This window comes from Trachurus trachurus (assembly GCF_905171665.1).
Source record: "Trachurus trachurus genome assembly, chromosome: 14".
Classification (NCBI taxonomy): domain Eukaryota; kingdom Metazoa; phylum Chordata; class Actinopteri; order Carangiformes; family Carangidae; genus Trachurus; species Trachurus trachurus.
This window is the reverse complement of record NC_139903.1, coordinates 3,872,816-3,899,686: the sequence shown is the minus strand read 5'-3', so window position 1 is coordinate 3,899,686 and position 26,871 is coordinate 3,872,816. Positions and strand designations below refer to the sequence as shown.

Genomic DNA, 26,871 nt, shown 5'->3' with positions numbered 1-26,871 from the left:
GACGGAGAGACTCAAACACCAAAAAAGGTCTTGAGTCAGAGCTGGAGAGAAACTGCAGGCTTGACAGATGCTGCACAGCCATGGGGAGCCACAGGGAGAGAGGAACAAGCCGGCAGACAGACAGACACACACAGAGACAGAGAGAGGGAGAGGGAGAGGAGAGAGCCGACTTTTAAAGAAGAAAAAGTAAGTGAACACAGAAGTGAAGGGGAAGAAGAGAGGAAGAGAGGAACATGTCCTGCTCAAAGAGGATGTTTGCATAGAAAACACGACACTTCTGTACCAGTGGTTAAGCAGAACAGGTATAAAGAGAAAGGGCAGTGGGGGGGGGGGGTGGGGTTAGGTGCAGATCCAAAAAGTGACTGTGCATGTCAGCGACGGGGCGCAGCCAAAAAAAGAAGAGCGACAGAGAGGGAGAGGGAGAGGGTTGGGCTGTTACTGTAAATGTGATTCTCAAGAGGCTGAGCAGAGTATACTGTAAACCAAAAGAGAGGGGGGAAAAGAAAAAGAAAAAGAAGATCCAGCTTGTCTTCTCGGTGTAAATCCATCACCTCATGGACGCCAGGATTTCATCCCAGCAGCAGCAGCAGCAGCAGCTCTAAGCTAAAAACAAAAACAAAAACACTTTGCACCTATTAGGCCGTCATGTCGAGCGGCCCTGGCCTCGGTGCACCCGACCTGGCCGAGGGCCCCCAGACCATCGGACCCGTCGGGCTGCAGACCCTGTTGGACCTGCTGGTGGGCGTCTACCAGGAGTTCTACTCCTCGCCCTTTGCAAGGGAAAAGTATGTTTCTGGTTTCCTACAGTGGGGTGAGTGTTTGACTCTCAATTCAATTCAATTCAATTAGCTTTATTGGCATGATGAACAGGAATTTGTTGTTGCCAAAGCATTGTATAAACTATTTCAATATAACAATACAGTATTACATATTTCAATATTCGATAACAAATAAACAATATTCCATATAAACTACATTACAATAGAATTTAATACAATCAGGTATAAATAATGGTGCAGGTAAAGATGTTACAAAGCAGAAGTAAGCGATCCGGTGGTTTTGGCTAACTTCCTAGTGTCAGCCGATGGAGTTAGCAGTCCCCGCCCTCGTCCCTACGTCACCACATTCACGCGCATCCCTTGGCTGCACACACAGAGAGGACTGCCCCTTTATGCCGTTCTCTCTCCTCATTGGATAAAGGTTGTAGGATACAAGGAAAGTTTTCTCCTCGGCTCAGAGCAGAGCAGAGTGACTGACAGACCCGTGTTTCAGACCAAACACTCTATAGAAGTGATTGCTGTCGGAAGATACAACTATTTAAGACTTATATTAACACAAATATTCCGCTTACTTCTGCTTTAATACAATCAGGTATAAATAACGGTGCAGGTAAAGATGTTAAAGTGAGTCCCTCAGGCTGTGGCAAGCAGTTACATATTTGGCTGCCAGAGGAGCTATACTGTCCCTTCTCCTAGCAGGATTGACATTTTCTCCTCTGGTGTTACAGTAGCAGGTGGAATATTTTGATTCTCTTAGTTATTTCTTTGAAGTATTAAAGAGTATTTCTCACAGTGGAGCAGGAAGTGCATTTCTGTTTCAGTTTCTCCTGTGGAGCAGTGAGCACATACGCGCTGCTCTCTGGGCAGCCGTGTCTGTCGGTGTCTTCCTTTCTCTACAGCGAGCTGGTGGTCACCGTCTTTGTTTTATGTCTCTGACAGAGTGGAGGTATTCGGCCAATTTATATTCTCTGTTTAGAGTTAAATAATAATTTAGTCTGCTTTGAGTTTTTGTTTTCTCTCTCTCTCTGTTTGCATATATTCAATTCAAATTGGCTTTATTGGCATGACAGTTAAAATAACTATGTTGCCAAAGCATTAGGAATCAATGACACAATACAACTCATGAAACCAAATATATACAACAATATACAAATAGATAAAAAGTATACATAAAATTATTTACCTTATGCGTGTGTGTGAGCATGCACGTGTGTGCTGATCAAGTTCACTCTCTCTCTTCACTGCAAAAACTCAAAATCTTACCAAGAATATTTGTCTTATTTCTAGTCAAAATGTCATTTCTAGTCAAAACAAATCTCATTATACTTAAAATAAGACTCATCACTTTAAAAAGTAGCTTGTTTTTAGACACTTTTTACTTCTTTCAAGCAGATTTTCACTTGGAATAAGTAGAAAAATCTGATAATGGAGCAAGTTTTTCTTTCTTATTTCAAGAACAAAAAACTTGCTTTCACTGGCAGATTTTTCTACTTATTTCAAGTGAAAATGTGTTTGAAACAAGTGAAAATATCTAAAAACAAGTTATTTTTTAGGTGATGAGTCTTATTTTAAGTGGAAAGAGATTAGTTTTTGACTAGAAATGAGACATTTTGACAAGAAATAAGACAAATATTCTTGGAAGGATTGAGTTTTTGCAGTGTTATACATAGTCTAAATGACATGAAACTTAAAATAAGATAAAAAATAATATGTGTGTGTGTGTGGTAAGATTGGGCATCATTAGACTGTTGCAAGTTGTTATATATAAAACATACACATATTGTTCTTAAATGATGACAGTAACAAATGATAATAAAAAACGACAACAATATTAAATGACATCAATAGTGGTTCTGATCAGCATTCGTGTAGCTACTTTTCTAGTATCGTGGCAGAATGTTACATATTGTGCAGCTAATTTAGTAAATTGTGGATCTTCTCCCAGAGATACTTTTAACAGATCATCACCTGTTTCCTCTCTCTCTCTCTCTCTCTCTCTCTCTCTCTCTCTCTCTCTCTTTCTCTCTCTGTGTTTGCATATAAATCACTCACCTTGCTCCTGACAGTACGTAGCTACATGTCGCCTGGCAACAACTTTGTTTGGTCACAGATCAAGAACAAGCAAAGTGACCGCTACCCGGAGCTCAGCACACGACATACTGTAGCATCATGTGTGACTCAACAGTCGGTGTGTGTGTGTGTGTGTGTGTGTGTGTGTGTGTGTGTGTGTGTGTGTGTGTGTGTGTGTGTGTGTGTGTGTGTGTGTGTGTGTGTGTGTGTGTTGCTCAGAGCTCAGCTGCTGCTGCTGCTGCTGCTGCTGCTGCATTCCTGGGCAGGAAACCATGAGTTCAATCATTATTTAACTCTACCGTGGCTGCATGCACCCCATGCCAACATGACGTGTCACTTAGCAACCAACCACTTTGTTGAGCCGTTCACAAACTCGGGGGCAGTTTCTCAAATATATTTCTGACTGCTCTGTCTTATGTCAGGGACACACCGTTGGCCGTTGACCTGCTATGAAGAAGTATGCTGTCTCTTTACATACAGTTTGCAACTTTCTCCAGTGAAATAATTCAATTTTTTTTCCATATTGTCTCCATATGCAGCTGCTAATATGGTGAAAAACTTTGGCCAAAACATACATTGTAACTGTGGAAAGTGTCATATTTATGTGATATTGCTGGTATAACTATCAAGTAATGCATTGGACACATATCCAGTGTGAAAGTATAGCATTAGCCGTAAAAAAAAAAACTGAGACTGGTCTAATGTTTGTTAGAGAATTCAACACAAAACAAAAGCTGTGTCCCATTTCAGGGGCTGCATCCCTGGCTTGGTGGATGTGGTGTAGGAAGGCGTGGCAAGACTGAACTGAACTGAGTTAGTCTGGCCTACGTCTGCTACCAGCTGTGTCAGTGTCCATCTTTACGAACTAAGGTGTCTTTTTCTCATCATGCTCATGTTTAAGAGCCTCAATCTTGACTGCACAATTCTGCTGAGATCTGATGTCTGTTTTCCTTCCTCAGTTAAATCAAACACAAGTTATGATGAGTATTGCAGATGTTTGACATGCAGCAGGGAACAGCAACCTACCAAAAATTTTCATTTCATTTCATTTGCATTTATTTTTTATTTGACGAGGACAGTGCACATTAATGAACAATTTGTGACGCGCACATCACGTCATGTAAATAATATGCCAGATTTAGCTCAATGCTAATTTCCATCCGTAGCCCTCACATTTAAAGACAGACAGACTTACCGTAACAGGTAACTGCGTATACATAAGAAGCATTAGCAGCAGTTACAACAATAAGAAAACAGATAACAACCTGCATAAATATAAGAGAGGACAGAGTACTAGCAGCAGTTATAGCAGTAAGAAATAAGAAAACAGTTAACACCAGCACTAATTATACTCAATCCATCTGTGGGGTTACCATTACTTATAGATAGATATAGATTACTATATCATAGTAATCTTTATGTAGATGGAAAAAGGTGAAGGCTAGAAATTATATTACTATTAGATTGCATTACTTTAATTTATTACTTTAACTTTGTATAATTCAATTAATGTACGCTGATACGTATATGTTTGGAGCACTGTGCTGTTTTGTCTTCATTGATATTAATGTGGCAGACAAAATAATTGCAGCCCACAGACCTTATGTGGTTTGTTGTTTGGTTCAAAATTGGTTTTCTCTTGTCTTGATCACAGATTATTGTTGTTGGAATCGACTTGTATAACCGAACCCCGTTAAAAACCTAAAGCCGCACTAGATTCCCTTCAAACACTAGCTACAGTATATTTTCCATGGATTTACGGGTGCTGTGAAAGCTCTCAGCACCACGGCTCTAACCTGAGCCTGGTAGGTTACAGGAGGGGAGTTATGAAGATATGAAGAGCTCAGCTGAGAGAGACCACACAGATCTGCCTCGGTAACCTCTGTGCTACGACCCCAGAGTGCACGGCACTTAAAAGCAACAGGAGACCATCGCAAGTCATGAAAGTCAACGCTCCTCTGTTGACCTCCTGCCACTCCCGGTGAACCTTCAAGAGGCAGAAAGACCAACGTGACTCAGTGACAGACTGATTCATGACAACACACGCACATAAGAGCTAGAAGAGCACATCGCTGCTTAGATTTATATCTACAGTGGTCTTCCTGCCAGGCCTCGCTCTTTACCGTAAAACCCTCCTGTTGTCCCTCTGGGTCAAGGAAAGAAGGAAGGACGAAGGGAAAGATGGGAGGAATGAAGGAAGGGCAAAAGGAAGGAAAAAGATAGATGGAGGGAGGGAACAGATTGGGTCAAAAAGGAAGGAAGAAGTAAGGACAAAGGGAAGGAAGGGAGGGAGGGAAAAAGGACTGTGGAAAGAAGGAAAGGAAAAAGGATGGAGGGAAGGAAGGAACAGATTCGTTCAACGAAGGAAGAAGAAGGAAGGAAGGGAGGGGAAAAGGACTGTGGAAAGAAGGAAAGGAAAAAGGAAGGCAAGAAAGATGGAGGGAGGGAGGGAGGGAACAGATTTGTTCAAGGAAGGAAGAAAGAAGGAAGAAGGAAGGAAGGGAGGGGAAAAGGATTGTGGAAAGAAGGAAAGAAAGATGGAGGGAGGGAACAGATTTGTTCAAGGAAGGAAGAAAGAAAGAAGGGAGGGAAAAAGGATTGTGGAAAGAAGGGAAAGGGAAGGAAAGAAAGATGGATCGAGGGAACAGATTTGTTCAAGGAAGGAAGAAGAAGAAAGAAGGGAGGAAAGAAGGAAGGAAAAAGGGAAGGAAAGAAAGATGGAGGGATAGGGAACAGATCAGGTCAATTGGATCAAAAGAGATAGATAGGAGGAAGAAGTATAAGGACGAAGGGAAAAAGGATTGTGGAAAGAAGGAAGGATGGAGGAAGGGAACAGATTCAACTTGACCCAGAAGGACAACAGGAGGTTAAATTTTACACACGTAGCAACATATCGAAGGTGGCTCGATTTAGTCTGTAACTGTTGATGAATTATCACCCATCTGCCCTCACTCCTCCTCCTCCTCCTCCTCCTCCTCTGTTATTGACATAATCTGTCCAAACACGTGACTGTGGCTGTGCACGTACCTATTGTACTGTATTGTCTAGTGTAGCAGGGAGGGAGTGGGGGAAAGGTGGGTGGGTGATTATGTCCCCCCCCCCCCCCCCCCCCCACACACACACACACTCCAAATTTAACCACCACATGAGTCCAGGAATGAGGATCCAGTGTCACTGTGATCTGTGATGAAGCCGTAAAACAGCTTCACTGCCAAAAGCTTATAGAGGCATCCCAATCAGTCAGGAGTCAGTAATGTTTTAAAGTTACGTGTTGTTTTATCCTACTCCCCCAGCTTATAATTGGCAAATTTAACATTAAAGGGATACACCAACATTTTTTTTCTTCGTATCCTGCCTCACTCCCGAGTCCATGACCAGCAGATAGACACCATCCTTTCGACTGTGCGTGCAGTAACAAGGGAGATAGAGCCGTATCGCCCGTAATTAGATTAGCTCAAACGCTGGAAGTGTATAGGTAGTGTTAGCCTGCCTCCACCTGAAATCATCAGAAAGACTCTTCAGCAACTCTAAACGGGCCGATCTTCGTCTCAGAGCTGACAAAACTCTCCGGTAAGGCATCTTGAGCCATCAAATGCCGGTAACGGGACGAGATCGGTCAAAACGGAGGGTTCAAGCAAAGACGGTTTATTTTGGTTCAAGCTAGCTACATCGAGGGTAGGTTAGCTTCCTGTTTCAAAGTAAAAGCACAAATTCTATCCTCATGGTTTTCTGTATGTAAAGGGCAACGGGTGATTTATTTTGTGAAAGTAACCGGAAGTGCGTTGGTCACAACGGCTAGCTTGAGTAGCGCTGAATTCGTCCAAACAAAATTGTAAACAGCTGGTATTTAGACAAATTAACGACACACTGCTGATCTAAACAGCTACTTTCTCACCTAAAAATGTTTGAAATGTTGATAAAGTGATATATTTACAGAGTTTAGAGCTAAAATGAAATCAGCTTCTGACTGCTGATTTCGGCTCGGGTAGGAGGCAGGCTAACACTACCCATACACTTCCAGCGTTTGAGCTAAGCTAATTACGGGCGATACGGCTCTATCTCCCTTGTTACTGCACGCACAGTTGAAAGGATGGTGTCTATCTGCTGGTCATGGACTCGGGAGTGAGGCAAGACACGAAAAAAAAATGTTGGCGTATCCCTTTAACATTAAGGACCTGATGGAGCGAGGGGCGGGTTTATTAAAACGATTACAGACAATATATAACTTTTTAGTTGCGCTTTACTTCACACTATTCAATTTTTGTTGTGTCACAGTGCGTAGTTTGTCATTTGTAGAAGAAATACTGATTGAACTTGAACTTTACATTCACAGTTCACTCACATTAGGCCGTGGAAGCTGCCAGAGCCGTGAGCCGTCCAACTGTGTCCGTCTGATCTGATGCCAGATTTAATAAGTAAACTGCCTCTTCTATTCTCGGCATTCAGTCTGTGCAGGAAACATTTTAATAAAATGTCATCAGACCAAATATTTAACTTGGATCTCAAATAACAGTAATATCTGTTATGTGAGGGGTGATGCTGTAGGTGGACATCTGAAAACATTTATGGTTTTATATTACATTTGCTGTTAATGTTTTACTGCAGGTGACACATTTTGGTCTTTATGATTCCTAATAATCATTGTTGTTGTCATTGTTACATTGATGCACAAAAACAATGATATATCTGAGTGAGGAGAGAGAGGGATCAGAGGGATTTGCATGGATTTGGGTAAGACAAGAATACAATCTGCAGGCTGCCTTAAAGCCTGATGTAAAAAAGACTGAACACGTTTCTTGTCCACAAATGAACTCTATGAATGAATGGCCTTTAGTCACCAACATGTGATGCTGTCACAAGACAACCTCGACTTTCCACATATCTTTTACCACTGACTGTGTTGGATTCACTTTTTCCAAAGCTGTATCATCACCATTTAAATGCATGTCAGAGTGTTGTACACATTATGCAGTCACACATTCAACCAGCTGTTTTATTTTCTCCATGCTGCGTTCAGTTTGGTGTAAAACTAGGCCTCAGCAGATGATTTGTACTACAGCTTTTATAGTCATTTAATCCATTTAATGAGGAAGTAACACGTAAGTGAGCTGATAATGAGGCTTTGTGTTACAAGTGAGAAGAGCTGCAATGCTAAAAACGACTGATCCAACAAATTAAATTCCTCTACTCCAAATCAAAACTTCTTCAAGTGTTGACATCTCAATTTTTTTGGTGTTCTGTGTTCCTCCATTCTGAATGATGTTGGGACTACAGATGGAAATTAGCCCTATAGAGGCTAAATCTGGTATCTCTTCGTTGTTCTACAATTGAATAATGGTATTGTACATTGTCCTGTAATAATAAACTAAACTAAATTAAAAAATATTCTGGCCACAATCTATCACATCATAAGACATACAGTAAAACTTTGTATTGATCCCACTTGTAGGAAATGCACTTGCAACAGTGATTGCATAGAAGCACAGGACAAGTAAAGAAAGTAAGGAATACTAACATAAAGACACTCACTACTACAAAATATAGGAAAAACAAAAACATGTACTGTTAGGCTATGTACAAAAAATAGAGAAAAACCATAAATACAAGTTGCTTGATCAGAAATAATGCACCGTGTGAGTGGGCATGAAAACAAGTAAATGTAGGCTACAGCTTGTATGAAACTGAGCTAAGAAAGAAAGATGCAGAAGAACAAAAACTTTATTCAACAATCATATTTTTTCTCCTCGCAAGGTTTTTACAAAATGGGACAAGAAAATGAATGAATGTTGTTCATGAGTCTGTTTCTATGTAAAATGCAGCATCACAACATCACAAGGCAGTGATGCAGCAGCACACATGTCCCCTGTCATGTGGGTGGGTGGGCCGCAGCATAAAGGACCTTTTCACAGTCGTTCTGCTGCAGGAAACTTTTAGTTCTCGTGCTACAGTTAAGTGTGTGTTAATGAAGCCACGGTTTACACTGCGCCTCTGCCCCACTTGCATTCCTGTCAGTGTGTGTGAGGACGAGAGGGGGAATGAAAATAAAAATAAAGGACTGGAAAATTTGCCTCGATTCATAAATGATAGCTGCTATTTTTAGCCGTTAAGAGTGACTCCAATTCAGACAGTTGCTGTGCTGAAGAGAGGAACTCCCTTTATGGCAAACTGAACCGTCTGTTGAGCCGGGAGGACACGGAGAGCAGCATGTTCTCAGTTTAAAGCAGCGCTCTGTTATGTGAGAGCAAAGCAGCCACATTGTGAAAAAAGAAAGAGCAAAGAAGCATTTCACATTTGTTTTTTCAAATTTAGTATCAATTAGAACAGCATTTTGTGTTTCATTGTCCCTTATATGACGAAGCCAGAACAGGCAGTTTTTGTTTCAGATAATGCAAAAATGTGAAGCCTGAGTTGTTTTTGGTTGATGATGAGGTAAAGTTGGAATGGTTCTTCAGAAAAGAAGTCTTTACTATAGCTACACTGCAAAAACTCCAAATCTTTCCAAGAATATTTGTCTTATTTCTCGTCAAAATGTCTCATTTCTAGTCAAAACTAATCTCTTTCCACTTAAAATTAGACTCATCACCTAAAAATTAACTTGTTTTTAGATCATTTTCACTTGTTTCAAACTAATTTTCACTTGAAATAAGTAGAAAAATCTGCCAGTGAAAGCAAGTTTTTTGTGCTTGTAATAAGAATGAAAAACTTGCTCCACTATCAGTGAAAATATGCTTGAAAGAAGTAAAAAGTGTCTAAAAACAAGCTCATTTTTAATGTGATGAGTCTTATTTTAAGTGGAATTAGATTTGTTTTGACTAGAAGTGACATTTTGACTAGAAATAAGACAAATATTCTTGGTAAGATTTTGAGTTTTTGCAGTGTACTTTCATAAAAACGAGCCTGGTCAATAAGAAAAAGGGAATTATTTATGTGAATTCCATGTGGTTTTTGTTTTGTCTGTGCTCTGATGATTTAGTTTGTTGTCTAAATATGAAATGTGTCTTGTAAGCCCTTATAGGCTGGGCGCCTTAATTGGTGCATGGCACTTCAATAAATATAAATTAATTCCACTCCATCATCTTAAAATCAATAAAATCTGCATTAACCTTTCTCATTTTCTTGCTCCTGATAACCATCAGACCACTAATTTTAGTTTTAGTTTTATTTATTTGCACCATAAAAATCAAGGACAATTACAAAAACAGAAATGAAACAAGAAGGGGAGGCAATAAAAAGTCTGTAGCCTATGGGCTTATACAAAATACCTCCCCGAAAAATATGCAAAAATTCAAGAACAATTCAATAACAGCAAAAAAAAAACAATAGAAGTGCCTTATTATAATAAAATGTGAAATTATAGCGTATGAGTGGGTGATCTCTATAGTTGAAGGCTACATTACAACACAACATGTGTTATTATTTTTGGACGTCACACAGTTTCTCCTCCCCTCACAGCTGAGCCCCTGGTGAGACAGGTGAGGAGGACTCGCATCAAAAGAGAAGACTTCCACATCCTGAAGGTGATCGGCCGAGGCACGTTCAGCGAGGTGAGCGGGTCTGAGGCAGAAATCAAACATTTCCAGACACGTAGAACCAGTAAATGATCTGACAAAGTGTCGATATAAGATTTTTGGAGTCTACACATTAAAGATTTTAGATTTTTAACTAATGCCATAACACAAAATACACTCTGGACCATCATCTGTCCCCATAAAACCACACACTGTGTGTTGTATGATGGTATATAATGATTTTATTGTCTGTTTTTAGACATTTTTCTCCTCTTTAGTTTCTCAGTGTAATTTTTGAAAGATTGCAAGTTCAACACTACTATTTTTGTAATTTGCACTTTTGTCTCATACATTTTTTTTTATAGAAATCATGACTAATAATATAATACTGGTATAATAATAACGTGGTTCACATGGTTCAATAAAAACTGTCTGACTGCTAAGCCCAGAAAATGTGTATAAACTCTCTCCTGGAACTATAATATGAAGTGAAGTTAATAAAAACACTGTTTTGAAAAATAAAATCTAACCGTTTATTAACCCTGAATCAAAAAGTTTGCAAAAAAACACATTTACACACTGATTATTTGGCTGAATCTACCTTTTACCATATTAAGTGATGACAGCATCCAATGTTTGTGGTTGTTGTGTTGTGTTGTGTTGTTGCAGGTTGCTGTGGCGAGGATGCGAAGCACACAACAGGTGTACGCTCTAAAGATTATGAATAAGTGGGACATGCTGCGGCGAGGAGAGGTACACACAAACATGTGCTCACTCACAGTCGTAGAATAAATAAACACGGGACAGAGAGGGAGGGAAATAAGGACGGAAAGTGAAATGAAATGGAAGCTGGCTGATTCTCTTTGATTCAAGCTGGACGCCCTTTAGTTTTCTACCTGCAGCTCTTTGTTTTGTCTCGTTCAGACAGCGTGTTACCAGGAGGAGAGGGAGGTTTTACTGAGGGGCGACAGACGCTGGATTACAGAGCTGCACTACGCCTTTCAGGACGACAACTATCTGGTATGTATGATGATGAACACACCATTAGTTACACTGCAAAAACTCAAAATCTTACCAAGAATATTTGTCTTATTTCTAGTCAAAACGTCTCATTATACTTAAAATAAGACTCATCACATTAAAAAGTATCTTGTTTTTAGACACTTTTTACTTCTTTCAAGCATATTTTCACTTGAAATAAGTAGAAAAATTACATTACATTACATTACATTACAAGCACAAAAAACTTGCTTTCACTGGCAGATTTTACTACTTATTTCAAGTTTGTTTGAAATAAATGAAAATTATTTAAAAACAAGTTCATTTTTAGGTGATGATTCTTATTTTAAGAGAAAAGCATTTAGTTTTGACTAGAAATGAGACATTTTGACAAGAAATAAGACAAATATTCTTGGAAAGATTTTGAGTTTTTGCAGTGTATGATGTCAACTAATGTATCAAACACATATTTAACTTATTAACTTTTCTCTCACCCATCCATCCGCCCTCTCAGTATCTGGTGATGGATTACTACGTCGGAGGAGACCTGCTGACTCTGCTCAGTAAGTTTGGAGACCGGATCCCTGAGGACATGGCTCAGTTCTACCTGGCTGAGATGGTCATGGCCATCGACTCCATCCACAGGCTGGGTTATGTGCACAGGTAGACCATCCTCATAATGCTCTTCTGACTTCCTCATGCATTATTTTTGCTGTATTTTATATCTAGATATATAGATATATAAGCCATTAATGAACATGGGATTTATTTCGGAGGGTTATTTTAGATTTTTAACTAATGCCATAACACAAAATACACTCTGGACCATCATCTGTCCCCATAAAACCACATACTGTATGTTGTATGATGATATATAATGTTTTTATTGTCTGTTTTTGATGTAGACATTCTCCTCTTTAGTTTCTCAGTGTCATTTTTGAAAGATTGCAAGTTCAACACTACTATTTTTGTAATTTGCACTTTTGTCTCATACATGTTTTTTTTTATAGAAATCATGACTAAGAATATAATATAATAATCACGTGACTTTTCACATGGTTCAATCCAAACTGCTAAGCCCAGAAAATGTGCATAAACTCTCTCCTGTAACTATAATATGAAGTGAATAAAAGCATTGTTTGAAAGAAATAAAATCTAACCTTTTATCAACCTTGAATCAAAAAGTTTGCAAAAAAACGTGCAATGTTAGCACATCTTAATTTGTAAATTTGAGGACAAAATACTCACTTTTCACATAACTTATTCTGGCTCACATCATGCAAAAACACATCTTATGTGAAAAGTGAGTATCTTGTCCTCAAATTTACTAATTAAGATGTGCTACCATTGCAAGTTTTTTGCAAACTTTTCCATTCATATTACCGGTAAGTCTTTGGTTCAGCACTCTGATTTGAATGAGCCTTTTTGTTGAAGCACAACCTCTCCTATCTCTTATCAACCCTGTTCCTTACGCAGAGACATCAAACCTGACAACATCCTGCTGACAGCTGATGGACACATCAGACTGGGGGACTTTGGGTCATGTCTGAGGCTCTTAGAGGATGGGATGGTGAGAGCTGACTTGACTTGCAGAGAAAATATTGGCAAACATCCAGCACATAATGGTATAAAATGAAAATGATAATTATAATACCATAATGTAGCGATAAAGCCATACCATTAATGTAAGTTTTAAGAGAATTCAGCTTTGACCAGGGAACCAATGGGACTGGAGAATAATGGTTTTGAAGTTGAAACTAAAACAGCGGAGACATGTTGAGCCAGAGATCTAAGAGTAGACTGATTTCGGTCGTCAATGAGTTTGTTTTTAAAATCATCCTTTTGATTTCATGGCAGGTTCACTCAGCCCTCGCGGTCGGGACCCCTGACTATTTGTCTCCAGAGATTTTACGGGCCGTAGAGGGAGGTGGAGGCTACGGTCCTGAGTGTGACTATTGGGCGTTGGGGATCTGCGCCTACGAGATGCTGCTGGGGACGACGCCGTTCTACGCAGAGTCCATTTCTGAAACATACGCCAAGATCATCAACTTTCAGGTAACACACTGAATATACTGTATCTGCAAACATCTAGTGTTGTCGTTTAAAGGGATAGTTCAACATTTTGGCAAACTGGTCCATTGCCATAATCGCTATAGTCGTAGCAGTAGGTTCGTTACCTTTAATTGTCGGTGCAAGCTATTTTTAGAGCGGTGGAGCAGAGCCGTGAGCTGCTCAGAGCTACGCTACGGAGGCTCATGGGATTTCTTGGTTTCCCTCATCAAATTCATCAAATTCACAATCCAACAACTCCACAACGCTCTGGTGGACAAGTTGTGACCTGCACATTCACCACGCTATGAGATAATAACACAACGTTACCAGACAGAGTTGTTTTAGAGGTAAATTCATGCAAAACTGCTGATGCGTGTTCCCGTTGGGGACAGTTTTCCAGCAAGCAGTCTCTGTATTTACCTCGAAAACGGCTCAGTTTCGTAACATACTGTTATTATCTCATAGCGTGGTGAATGTGCAGGTCACAACTTGTCCACCAGAGCGTTTGCGAGTTGTTGGATTGTGTATTTGATGAGTTTGATGAGGGAAACCAAGAAATCCCATGAGCCTCCTTAGTGTAGCTCTGAGCAGCTCACGGCTCTGCTCCGCCGTTCTAAAAAATAGCTTGCTCTGACAATTAAAGGTAACAAACTTACTGCTATGACTCTAGCGATTATGGCAATGGGCCAATTTGCCAAAATGTTGAACTATCCCCTTAATGTCACCTTTTTAAAAAAAATGAAATAAATCCAGGAGTATTTCGAGTTCCCTCCATCCGGCCCGGAGATTTCAGACAACGCCCGCTCCTTCGTCACTGGACTCATCTCTGAGAGGGAAATCCGTCTGGGGAGGAAAGGCATCAGTGACTTCAGGAGCCACTCGTTTTTCTGTGGACTGGACTGGGGGTCGCTGCATAAACACCCGGCCCCCTACCTACCCGAAGTATCCAATCCCACCGACACCTCCAACTTTGACATTCTGGATGACTGTCTTAGCGAAATGGTACCGGTGCTGTCTTTAATTAATTAAACATCCTTACCTTTCCCTCTCATATCATGCCATGCACTTTATTCTGGAGCCTAGGTTGTGTCTGAAAGAAAACTCCATACTTGCAGAAACTGTGTGAGACTTCTGCATGAAACCTCAAATTATTTTATGAAGCTGTCTGCAGATACGAATACAAATTGACACAAATTCTGATATTTTTTGTTTGTGCCACTCATTCAAAGTGTGGCTGGCTTCCAGGGCCGTTGTATAGGGGAGAAAGGTGATGATAATTCTAGGGGCCCAGCGCCCAGTGGGGCCCATAAAAAACCCCAGTAGTCTAATCTTTGTATGACTGATTTATTCTACGTAAGACCCTGACTAATACTCACAGTACACTGTAAAAACTCAACATCTTTTCAAGAATATTTGTCTTATTTCTTGTCCAAATGTCTCATTTCTAGTCAAAACTAATCTCTTTCCACTTAAAATAAGACTCATCACCTAAAAATTAACTTGTTTTTAGATAATTTTCACTTAAATTCACAATAAATAGAAAAATCTGCCAGTGAAAGTAAGTTTTTTGTGCTTGTAATAAGGAAGAAAAACTTGCTCCACTATCAGATTTTTTCTACTTATTCCAAGTGAAAATCTGCTTGAAAGAAGTAAAAGGTGTCTAAAAACAAGCTACTTTTAATATGATGTGTATTATTTTAAGTATAATGAGATTTGTTTTGACTAGAAATGACATTTTGACTAGAAATAAGACAAATATTCTTGCTAAGATACTTGAGTTTTTGCAGTGTAATGCTGCATTAGCATCAAAACAAAGAAGGCTAAATAAAAAACGATAATACATACGTAGTCTAAGAAAAAAAAAGGAAAAGTTAGGGGGAGGGGCCCACCTAAGTATTCTTTAAGGGGGCCCAGAATTCCTAGCAACGGCCCTGCTGGCTTCTAACAAAATAACACACCTAACCTTTGCTAGTATGAAAATTGGAAAATCTGTTGTGTTCTGCAGGAGACGCTGTCTGATGTAATGGACAGAGCACCAATAGGAGTACACTTGGCTTTTGTTGGATATTCTTTCACCGCTACCAGGTGAACTGAATGGCTCGTTTTCTGTGCATCAAACAACTCTCTATACTGTATTAGAAGCCGTCCTCGGTATCATTTAACGGGTCTGTCTTTACAGTCAGACGGGTGCTGTCGACCGCAGTCAGGACATCATGATGCAGATGGACCACACGAGGCTCAGGGAGTTCGAGGGCCTGTACACACCGGAGAAGCTGGTGAGAATATAATTTATAAACATGTCAGAACTTCCCGGTAACACTTTCCTTGACGCCTATCTTTATAACGCATTATAACCATACTTATAATGAGTTATAATGCAGTTATAGCACTGTATAACTATAGTTATAAACACTCATAAATGATCATAATGCTTTATAACAATAATCATAACACACTATAAAGCATTTTTATCATGACTTATAAGGTCAGGTATTATAATACGTTATAATTGTTAGTAACTGGCTGATAATGCATTATAAATATAGTTATAATGTGTTATAGTTGGCTTATTAACGTGTATAACTACTGTATCATTATAAACACTCATAAATCACATATAGACTTTATAACAATAAGCATAACACATTATAGAGCATTATAACTCTAGTATAATACTAAGACCCTTAAAAACCATTATGAAATGCTCAATGATGTCTTATGCTTATTGTTATAAAGCCTTTTGATAATTAATGAGTGTTTATAATGACAGTTATACACATTTATAAGCCCATTATAACACATTATAACTACATTAATAATGCATTATCAATGTGGACATTGTCAGTGAGTTACTAACAATTATAACGTATTATAATACCTGACCTTATAAGTCATGATAAAATGCTTTATAGTGTGTTATGATTATTGTTATAAAGCATTATGATCATTTATGAGTGTTTATAATTATAGTTATACAGTGCTATAACTGCATTATAACTCATTATAAGTATGGTTATAAAGTGTTACCGAACTTCCATTTGTCCCCCATATGTTCATGTAACGGCTATAAATATTGTTCCTGCTTGTTTTTAATTGTTGTACTGGACCCCATCTGCCTGTGGTTCTGATCCAGGGCCAGCTGTTGCATCTCACAGATACTCTACCAGACGACCTGCCTGCGCTGTTGGATCTCCCGCTCACTCTGGAGCAAGGTTGTGCCGCGTCCACCCACACCACCACCGAGGAGGAGGAGGAGGAGGAGACGGACGAGATATCAGGACTCAGTGAAGACTTGCAGCGGTATGAGTTTACACAAGTATCATCTTTAACTAGCGCATCTGTGTTGCCTATCCTCAATGATTTGCAATTTAAAGGGATAGTTCAACATTTTTGAAAATTGGCCCATCGCCATGATCCCCCTAGTAATAGCAGTAGGTTCGTTACCTTTAATTGTTGGTCCAGTGGCGAACCGTGGACCCAGACCCTGGGCCTTCAATAGGACCATGTAGCAATAAAAAATTAAACATAGCAATATAAATAATAGCCAGAGCCTTGTCACATGGATGGTCGGCATATTACATGTTTCTTTGCCCTAACTGGCTTCACAACACACAAGGTGATTCTGGAAAAACAGTCATTCAAAGCTGGCTATCATGAATCACTTGTAAATCACACATTCACCTATTTGTTTAGCTGGAATGAAAGTAAAATGTCAATCATGAGCTGTTCAACAACTAAAGATGTATTTTTGATAATGTTTTTTGTGTTTGTTTGAGCTTAGACACAGTTGAATTTCACTGTAGATTTAATATTTCTGCCAAAAGTGGCTATAAAACAAACACCTCCTGAGGTGACATGGGAAAAAGGCACAAGCTCTTTGTAAATGTTCAGCCATTTTTCACTGACCTTAATGGCTATCAAACTACCGGTATATGCAAATTGTAGGTTTACAGTACAAATTCAGTTCTGTGCTGCTGCTGCTGCTGCTGCTGCTGCTGCTGCTGTGGCGCTGGGTCTGTGGGTCTGTGGGGCTTCAGGGCTTCAACAGCAGAACTGACCCAGCTTAAAGTCATGCGTTTAATCAGCACCATTTAAACTTCTAATAAATAAATGTGCGCTCCGGCCACAGACTGTAGGCTCCGCTCTTTCCTTACGGTAACTATTCTCTTGATCAGCGTGGTGAACGCATAGACTGTAGGTGAAAGACAATCTCATTGTTGTTGTTGTCACCGTGGCAAAGTGTCGTGTGTGTATGGGGGAAGGGAGGGGCGGGGGGAACGGGGCGGGGGTGACAGGTCCAGCAGGAGGACAAACTATCCTGCGTTTAAATAACATGTCGAAAATATCTGCTTGACAACTCATGGAGCTGGAAGCAGCCCTAAATAAGAAACTACACTTTAACAACAAGCCCAAAAACCCGCAACCCACGACTACCAATATAAGCGACTTCACAGAAAAACAAAGTCACGTAAAACAAAGTCACGTATAATAAGCGGACTTGGCAACCCGCTCCCTCACTATTTTGGCGGCAATGTTGTTCTGCTTTTTTTTTTTTTTTTTTTTAAAGAAACTTTATTAAGACATCATGGTGCAATACAATTCAATACACCAACAGAACATCGCCAGGGGGTTTCAATACAGACAATGCAGAGACAAGCTTTCATACAAAAACATTATATAGTGTACATAAATTCAAAGTCTTTATAGCTTTCATGTTGATGGATTTTTTAATAGACTTAATATATTGTTTGGCTTCATTTTCAAAAATAAGAAAAAGTGGTTTTTGATTAGTGTAACGACATTTATGAATGTGCCATTTGGCTAATTGTATAATAAGATCAATGTTGTTCTGCTGGGTATTCGCGAATACCCGGAAGCTGTCGTGATATGGTCCCGCCCACAACTCAGTGGAATATGATTGGCTAAGACACCTGTCAATCTCAAATTCATGCCCACATTGACTTGCATTACACGGGCCTTCAGTCACAGCCACTGAAGGCCCTGCAGGGGGAGGTGATGATTTACTGCCCAGATACCGTTGGAAGAAAAATTGTGATTGGTCCATTTGCCGTTCCATTATATTAACCCATTGTTTCCCAAGAAATATTAGTCCCAACTTTATAACAATTATCTAACATTACTTGTGTGTTGCTCACTGTATAAAATAAATAAATAAAATTAAAATTAAAAATAAAATAAATATATAGTAGTACAATAATTATTTCAATATTTTTTCTTAGGCCTTCACTGAATACCTTGAAGGCCCAGAGGGTTCCCCTCTGTGTTGGTCCAAGCTGCTTTTAGATCGGGGGAGAAGAATACCGAGCGGCGCAGCTACACTACGGAGGCTAATGGAATTTCTTGGTTTTGCTCATCAAACTCAGCAAATACACAACCAAAAAACTCAAAAACGCTGTGGTGGACAAGTTGTGACCTGCACATTTACCACGCTATGAGATAATAGCGGAAAGTTAAGAGAAGTGAAGCAAATACTCGGAACTACTTTCTTCAGTGAACCACTGGTCGGAGGGACACAGTGTGCGCACCTCAGCCAGTGCCGTAGTATACGGACGTATCTGCAGTAAACAGGCGCTTTTGAAATCACTCCGCCGAGCAGCCGTCTAGAGTGTAAAGTCCGACTTTGCCTCTAAAACAACTCCATCTCGCAACTTTCCGCTATTATCTCATAGCGTGGTGAATGTGCAGGTCACAACTTGTCCACCACAGCGTTTTTGAGTTTTTTGGTTGTGTATTTGCTGAGTTTGATGAGCAAAACCAAGAAATTCCATTAGCCTCCGTAGTGTAGCTGCGCCGCTCGGTATTCTTCTCCCCCGATCTAAAAGCAGCTTGGACCAACAATTAAAGGTAACGAACCTACTGCTATTACTAGGGGGATCATGGCGATGGGCCAATTTTCAAAAATGTTGAACTATCCCTTTAAAGCCCCAGTCTGTAACTTATTTGTTTTTTTATTTGCAAAAATCAAATATGTCTTTCATAAATATGTATTTCACTGAAGTGGAATCGCACCCACATACAAAGCTTTCTGGTACCTTAGAATGAGTTGTTACAAGTCGTTACAAATACATAAGTGGGCGACGCACCGAACCGAGGCGGCCATGTTGCATCGCCATTTTTTTTTACGTTGAGTGGCATCGTGACCGTAGGTAACCACGGAAACTGAGCGGAGCTGTGGGCTCGGCCTGTTAAAACTGTCACCACTGTGTAGTGTGAGGAAGGACGGAGGCACTGGTGTTGCATTCAGGTGCAGTCAGGCAGACGGCCGTCGGCAAACCAACCGAATGTCATTTTACTCCACCAGAGAAAGACAGTAAAACAATACCACATCACCATGCAGTGTGCGAAATACCCATCAATATTCGGGGGGGTCCCTAACTCGCGATTGTTGCGCAATACCGTTTTTTTTTTCTTTTTATAAAGTAGGACTATAACATTACAATAAGCCAAGAAAATTAGCCTATAGCCTAAAAAGGAGAGGCAAAGTTGTGCATTACAATGCAGAAAGTAATTGATAATAAATAGACGATAATTCAATAAATAAAAGACAATAATTGGCACCACACTGGCGCACTTGAACAATGAATAAATGCCAGGTATAGGAGACTGGCGCGATCAGGGCAATGCAGAAACGAATAGACAATAAATAAAATACAATAATTAAAATGAATGAAAGACACCAAACTCGTGCACTCAAATAACAACTGTATAAATCTGGAGATCAGAGACTGGCGTGCAATTATGTGCACGAGATCCTCAGCCTGCAACTATGACCGATCATGTAACCTTATCTAACCATCCATCTGGCAAATACGTTTAAACACAGCATTGAACACATCCACAAATCACATTCGTATAACGGGCCATCATGAAAATTGAAAAAGCACAGACAAATAGCTCACAACAGGCGCCTGGCCAAACAACACCACTGGGGGTTCAGGCCATAGTATGCTGAAGCAGGCTAGCCTCTTACCTCAAGTTATTTTCCTGCCTTAATGTCAAGCCAAGGGTTGCGGTATTTCCATTACCCCACCTGCTTAGGTGTAAAAGAAAAAAAAAAAAAAAGCGGCCAATCACCAGTGCTAGCAGCAGGGGCTGCGGCTACGTCTTCAGAGCACTCGGCCTCAACTTCACTTTCTTCGGCAGAGGGTGGAGAGGAACGGGATCCTCTGTTCTGATAGCGAGTGGGCTCGACTGTTGCGCTGGGCTGGCGCACATGGCTAATTTGCATAATGCGCAGGTGACGTGGTTCATCTTAATGTTAAACGAATAAATGTTTTGAATTATGAATACTGGACATGGTGATCTTAAACACATTTAATTGACCACAATAAAATTATTATATTATATTATATTATTTATTTTTTGACAAGATTGAGACCCCCCTCAGATTTTGCTTTTGAGTCTTTCAGGGGGTCTCAAGGGGTTAATCAGGGGGGTCCGACCCCCCCAAACCCCCCCGTATTTCGCACTATGTCACCATGACAACATATTTTCACGCCTGTACAATCCTGTTACATGCAGCATCTGTTGTCTGTCTGACGTCTGCCCGATTTCACGTGAATGCAACATCAAGAATACGCTCCGATATGCAACCGCACCGCTAGATGGGGGGAATACGTATTATACCTTTAAGGAACACAAATTTTTTAGGAAACCTAACCCGACAAATGAGCTACAACTTCACACAACCCAACAGAAGTGTTTCCAGAGAGAAAACAAAGTGGTGAACCAGGTTGGAAATTGTTCAGTCGCCAGTTGGGGCATCGTTTCACTTATTATTTGCCTTAATATGATATAGAGAGAGGGGCAGGAAAGTCAGGGAGAGAGTGGTTAGGAACACACACACACACACACATAAACAAACAGATACAAACCACACCCATGCTTGTATCCGCTGGAAACACTTCCGTTGTGTTGTACAGTAGCACGTTTGTTTATTTGCATGTGTTGTGATTTTTTTTTTTTTTGCAGCACACGTATTTATTATGTTTTCTGAATTTGCAGAACATTTGAATATTCACATGTTTTCCTAAGTTGCAATGTGTTGAGCTCTCAGAGCCACATACGAGTGTATCTACAGTATTTCCCACATCACAGTCGACTGTTCCTCTGTGGATGACATGTTTTTAAGATGCTCAGTTAGATTGATATTGAACAAACGTCTTTTTATTGCTGTTCAGTGCAGGTTAGTTAAGGAATATGGTCACAGTCTTTTGTTTTGTATTTTCCAGCAGGTTACAGGAAGCAGAGAGGAAATATTGTGAGCTGGAGAAAGAAATGGAGAGATTGAAGGAGGAGATGCAGGACAGGAGATCCCCCAAAGTAACAGGCAAGTGATCAACAGCCCTGCCTCTTCATCACCACCATCATCATCATCATCATCATCATCATCATTATAATCGTCTCTCTATTGACCCCTTGCACGTGACGTAACGTTCCACTCGCGGTAGCTCCGGACGCCATGATGGACGGCAAAAGAACAGTGGACGTCAATTTAATTCAATGGGCGCGTTATAGTTCTGTGACATACCGTGGTTGTAGGGTTTCTCCTCCTTTTCCACTGAGCTGGTTCCAGTGCTGGTTCGGAGCCAGAGCCTGACTAGCACCGGTTCTTTGCATTTCCACCGCTTAAGAACCGGTTATTGGTTCTTAAAGCAGAAGTAAGCGATCCGGTCGTTTTGGCTAATGCTGCGTTCCAGGCAGGCTTTTGAAACCGTAAATTACAGCTTCAAGTCACAACTTACGACTTTGTAGCGTTCCAGGCAACCCACTCGTGTTTTTCCGACCTGTTTTACCGGTGAAAGTCACTATAACGGCCACTCGTAACTTCCAACCCGTGAACTCGTACCAGATCGAACTGGTACGACTTCACAGGTCGGAAAAACACGAGTTACGAGTTGCCTTGAACGCACCATAACAGTCCTCGTCCCTACGTCACCACATTCAGGCGCATCCCCTGGCTGCACACACAGCCCTGCATGCCGTTCTCTCTCCTCATTGGATAAAAACTGTAGGATACGAGAAAAGTTTTCTCCTCGGCTCAGAGCAGAGCAGAGTGACTGACAGACCCGTGTTTCGGTCCAAACACTCTATGTAAGTGATTGCTGTCGGAAGATATAACTATTTAAGACTTATATTAACGCAAAAATATCGCTTACTTCTGCTTTAAAACTGGTCCCAAGCACCAACTCTTTGCTGGGCTAGAGCTAAGAACCGGGGGCTGGCCACTGGCAGGGTTACATGAGCAACAGGACCAGTGCGAAGATATACAGACACGTTATCGATGCCATTATAAGTTAGTGTATCTACAGTGTGTAGTCGATGTAAACACAGTTGAAGCTAACTAGCTGAGCTACATGCTGTGGCTAACAACAGCTCGTATTAAACATAGCACCGTCACAACATAGTTGCTGCTGGCGGATCGCGGCGATTACAACGAAGACGGCTTCCTGTTTTCTTTTATTTTTCAGCCGGGTTTCATCAGAGAATGATCACTAATTATACAGACGTCGGACTCGGGTCAGGTCTTCAACACCCACAGGTCGGACCAGGTTTTAATTTCCAGGTCCGTTAACTGTAGTTAGCAGCAGCAAAGACAGCAGCAGCTGCTGTATGGGGAGTGTGGCACTGACTTGACGTTAACTCCTTAGCAGTGGAAAAAGCCCAGAAAACTGAGATATTCTACGACGAATAACAAATAAACAAACAGAATATTGCAACGGATGAGTAGATATTCTATTTTAAATAAGTGATAATGCTGTGAGGTTGTAGTGTGAAGTGATTGAGCCACATTGTTGGACGGCACCCATACACAGTACATTATCACTGAGCACTTTCTGCCGTCCGTCATGGCATCACCTCTCGCGTCACGTGATAATTCTGACGTAGCTGCAAAGGGTCAATACAGCATGGGCTGTTCCTCTCTCTTTCACCTTATATTTTATGTAGTTATACCATGATGGCATCATAGGAACCAGTACCATTTTGACACTGGTGGATGTTGACGAGGAGCCACAAAATCCACAGGGGAGCTTTAAAAAGAGACACAGAAAACACAGAGTTAGAGTCGTGACTTTAAATTTAACCCAGTTGGTCAAAAAAAAAAAAATTCGAAGGCCTGTTTTCCAAATGCAAGGTATTTCAGTCACATTACCTAATCACGCAGACATCCACACAGCACCAAGTCCTTCTTCACAGTCCTGAGTCTTGTTAAGAACAACATAAATGTGAGGTGGAATGAGTTCCAGACAATATGAGCCACTCTGAATAAACACAGCGCTGCACAGTCCCAGCGGCAGCATCTGCTTATACTGGAGGCCTCGGTCAGAACATGGTGATAAATACCCACTCTAAGAATAGCCTCGGTATGCAGGAACTTGGATGCCCGCGTTTCCATAAATCAATACGGTGTCATGAGCTTTTTAAAGATGCAGTGATGAGGGTCTTCCAGCTGCTCGACTGACGGATAAAGGTGTTATGAATAATGATGACCACGACTCCTGCATGCACACAAAAAACATGAACGCACTCCATGTGTGCACTGCAAAAACTCTTATTTCTAGTCAAAATGTCTCATTTCTAGTCTCTTTCCACTTAAAATAAGACTCGTCACCTAAAAATGTACTTGTTTTTAGATAATTTCACTTGTTTCGAACAAATTTTCACTTGAAATAAGTAGAAAAATCTGCCAGTGAAAGCAGGTTTTTTGTGCTTGTAATAAGAAAGAAAAACTTGCTCCACTATCAGATTTTTCTACTTATTTCAAGTGAAAATGTGCTTGAAAGAAGTAAAAAAGTGTCTAAAAACAAGCTACTTTTTATATGATGAGTCTTATTTTAAGTAGAATGAGATTTGTTTGGACTAGAAATTACATTTTGACTAGAAATAAGACAAATATTCTTGGTAAGATTTTGGAGTTTTTGCAGTGTGTTGACACTCACTCGCCTCACTCAGCTTCTTTTTTCTCCTTTTCACACTGTCATCCCTTTCATCACCACAAATATGTTGTTGTGTGTTTGTTTTTTTCTTTTCTTTTTTTTTTCTTTTTCTTTTTGGTTCTGTTCTGTTTCTCTGTATCGCTGCAAATCTGACAAGCCGGCAGTGCATCCCATCATGACTGAATGCCTGCAACAGAGCTGCTGCTGCTGCACATCATGGCCTCTGATGTTCCTCTCTCTCCTCCAGTCACAGAGCTGAGTATCTGCCCAGCCACTCTTGCTCTGCCTGCCCACTGTGTGGACACACCGGGGGATGTAAGCCTATCTTTACTCCACTTCTATATTCTCTGTCTCTGCTTGACCCGGGAAAACAAACAAAAAAAACTATTGTGAAACAGTATAATGTAACCTGTGTGATTTGTCTAATTCATTTGCAGAGGCCTTGTGTAAGTAACTAAAGATATCCATATAGGTTTGATAATGGGCAAACAGAGAGTGTGTGTGTATGTGTATGTGACATGAAATGTGTACAGCTGGCCAAGCTCTTTATACAGTATGTTCCTACATGGGTTTGCTCTGCTCACTGGTCTCATTTGCATATGTTGCAGTGGAGGAGAGCGCCCCCAGCCTGCCACTACCCACTGGTGATCCCCCTCCACCGCCACCTGCTCCTGTTCCACAGGGTACAAGACTATCACCACTCATTTACTGTATGATTCAACAGATGTAAAGTTTTCAATGCAACAACAACATTGACATGGTTTTCAGTTATTTTATAATAATAATAATAATAATAATAATAACGTTTATTTGTATAGCACCTTACAACATCCGGAATGATGAACAAAGTACTTTACATAACAGATACAAAGAGAAAGAGAACACAGAAATTATAAAATACATGACAAATGACAAATGTCACTGGATATTAAAAGCCTTTTAAATGAATGAGTTTTAAAGGTGTTCAGAAAAGAAAATTGAATTTGAGCCCACTGTGGGTCCTAAAATTAATGTAATAACTCATCTATCAGACGATGTAGCCCAAACTTTGTGCAAAATTCTATTTTCGAGTAGCCTGACGAGCCAGACTATATCACTAAAATGTATAGTCTGGAAACGACCGGTAGACCTCGGCTCAATCCAGGGGGCGGGATGAAGGCTGTCTTTCAAACTGCCTCTGCACGCAATAGGGTAGCGCTAGCTAGCACTATGACCAATCAGAGCAAAGAGCAGCATGACGTTAGCCTGACAAGCCAATTAAAATGTATGTCGTCATCGCGTTAAGCCCGCCCAACGACTCTCTAAACAGATAGAGCGCTGTGATTGGTGAACACAATCGGTGTTCGAGACTCAAAAAGTTCCTATGGCTCGTTTCTAGACCCACCTACGGAGCAAATAGATTTGCTGCCGCTAGGGTGCGTCTAGATTTCTAGGCTAATTTTCGAGTAAATCCGAGATGAAAGTGGGGTAGTTTTTTTTCGCATTGGATAATGCAGGTGCACGGATTATGCATCACGTTGCTCATGATTCATCAGCCACTGATATTGGATCCGTCATCCGTCAAACAAACGTCTGAGACACACACGCACACACCGAGCTCAGTCTCACCCCAAGCTTTGAATATCAGTTCTTAATAGCAACTACATAGTTGTGGTAATAGTTCTCATAATTTATCATAACTGTAAAATCTTTCCAGTTGATAACTAATCATTAGTAGATTTCAGTGTTTCAATATTTTTCAGTATTTCTAATTCTTGATTTAAACGCAAAGATAATGGTATGGGAACTGTTTGCACAACTATCTCACTTATTTTAATTTACTTTGATGTTTATGCCAAAAAATGTCCAAGAGTGACCACTGTATACAATTATTTTTCAATAAATAGCCAAAATCCTATTATATCATTGATTTAATACCAATATTAACAAGAAAATGTCTAATTTTTTAATTTTTTAACACTGTGATTCATTGTGTTTTGGCTGCAGGTCCGACTGCCACAGGTGACGAGTGAGTTGTACTTGCTGGTGTGTGCAGAAGGCGGCGAGGTCCAAGCCTGGGAGAGACACTGTTACACTGAACTCTCCTGAGTGCAGTTAGGTCGGCACATGTTGACTTTCTCCTATTGCAACAGCAGGACCGCGGGCCACGGCTCTAAGCCCACTCACTGCCACACTCCTTTAGCCTCTTAAACTTTAAAAAGACGGTAAAGCAGGACGAATGGGAACTTCTGGGCGTGCCATTAACGTAGGAGCATTTCAGATGTACGTATGTTCTCCAACTGATGCGAGAGAAGCGTTTCTTTCAGATTGCTGCGAGCTGATGAGGAAGAAATGATGAGGACACTTTCTGACCTACCTTGTCCGTCCACCAGCCTGAAAGGTTACGGTAGAGACGCCCTGAGTCTCGGCTAACTTTAACCTGTTGCCAGAAATATTTACCTAAGGTTACTCTGTTGTCTTTTGAAAAGGAACTTGTCTTTTTTTTTTTTTTACAACCAAAGAGAT

The 26,871-nt window shown here is 40.5% G+C and overlaps 1 protein-coding gene across 1 annotated transcript; it reads left to right on the top strand.

Annotated features, from left to right (window-relative positions):
* Window positions 1-645: 645 nt before the first annotated feature.
* Window positions 646-26,599, top strand: dmpk (DM1 protein kinase; the record flags this gene model as incomplete). Its single annotated transcript, XM_083986188.1, has 15 exons — window positions 646-811; window positions 10,302-10,393; window positions 11,027-11,110; window positions 11,246-11,377; window positions 11,871-12,019; window positions 12,833-12,926; window positions 13,214-13,411; window positions 14,162-14,410; window positions 15,414-15,493; window positions 15,588-15,684; window positions 16,542-16,708; window positions 21,661-21,758; window positions 24,620-24,681; window positions 24,975-25,049; window positions 26,353-26,599. 15 exons carry the CDS (start codon window positions 646-648, stop codon window positions 26,452-26,454), a joined length of 1,845 nt encoding a protein of 614 aa, XP_083842314.1. The 3' UTR covers window positions 26,455-26,599.
* Window positions 26,600-26,871: the final 272 nt, after the last annotated feature.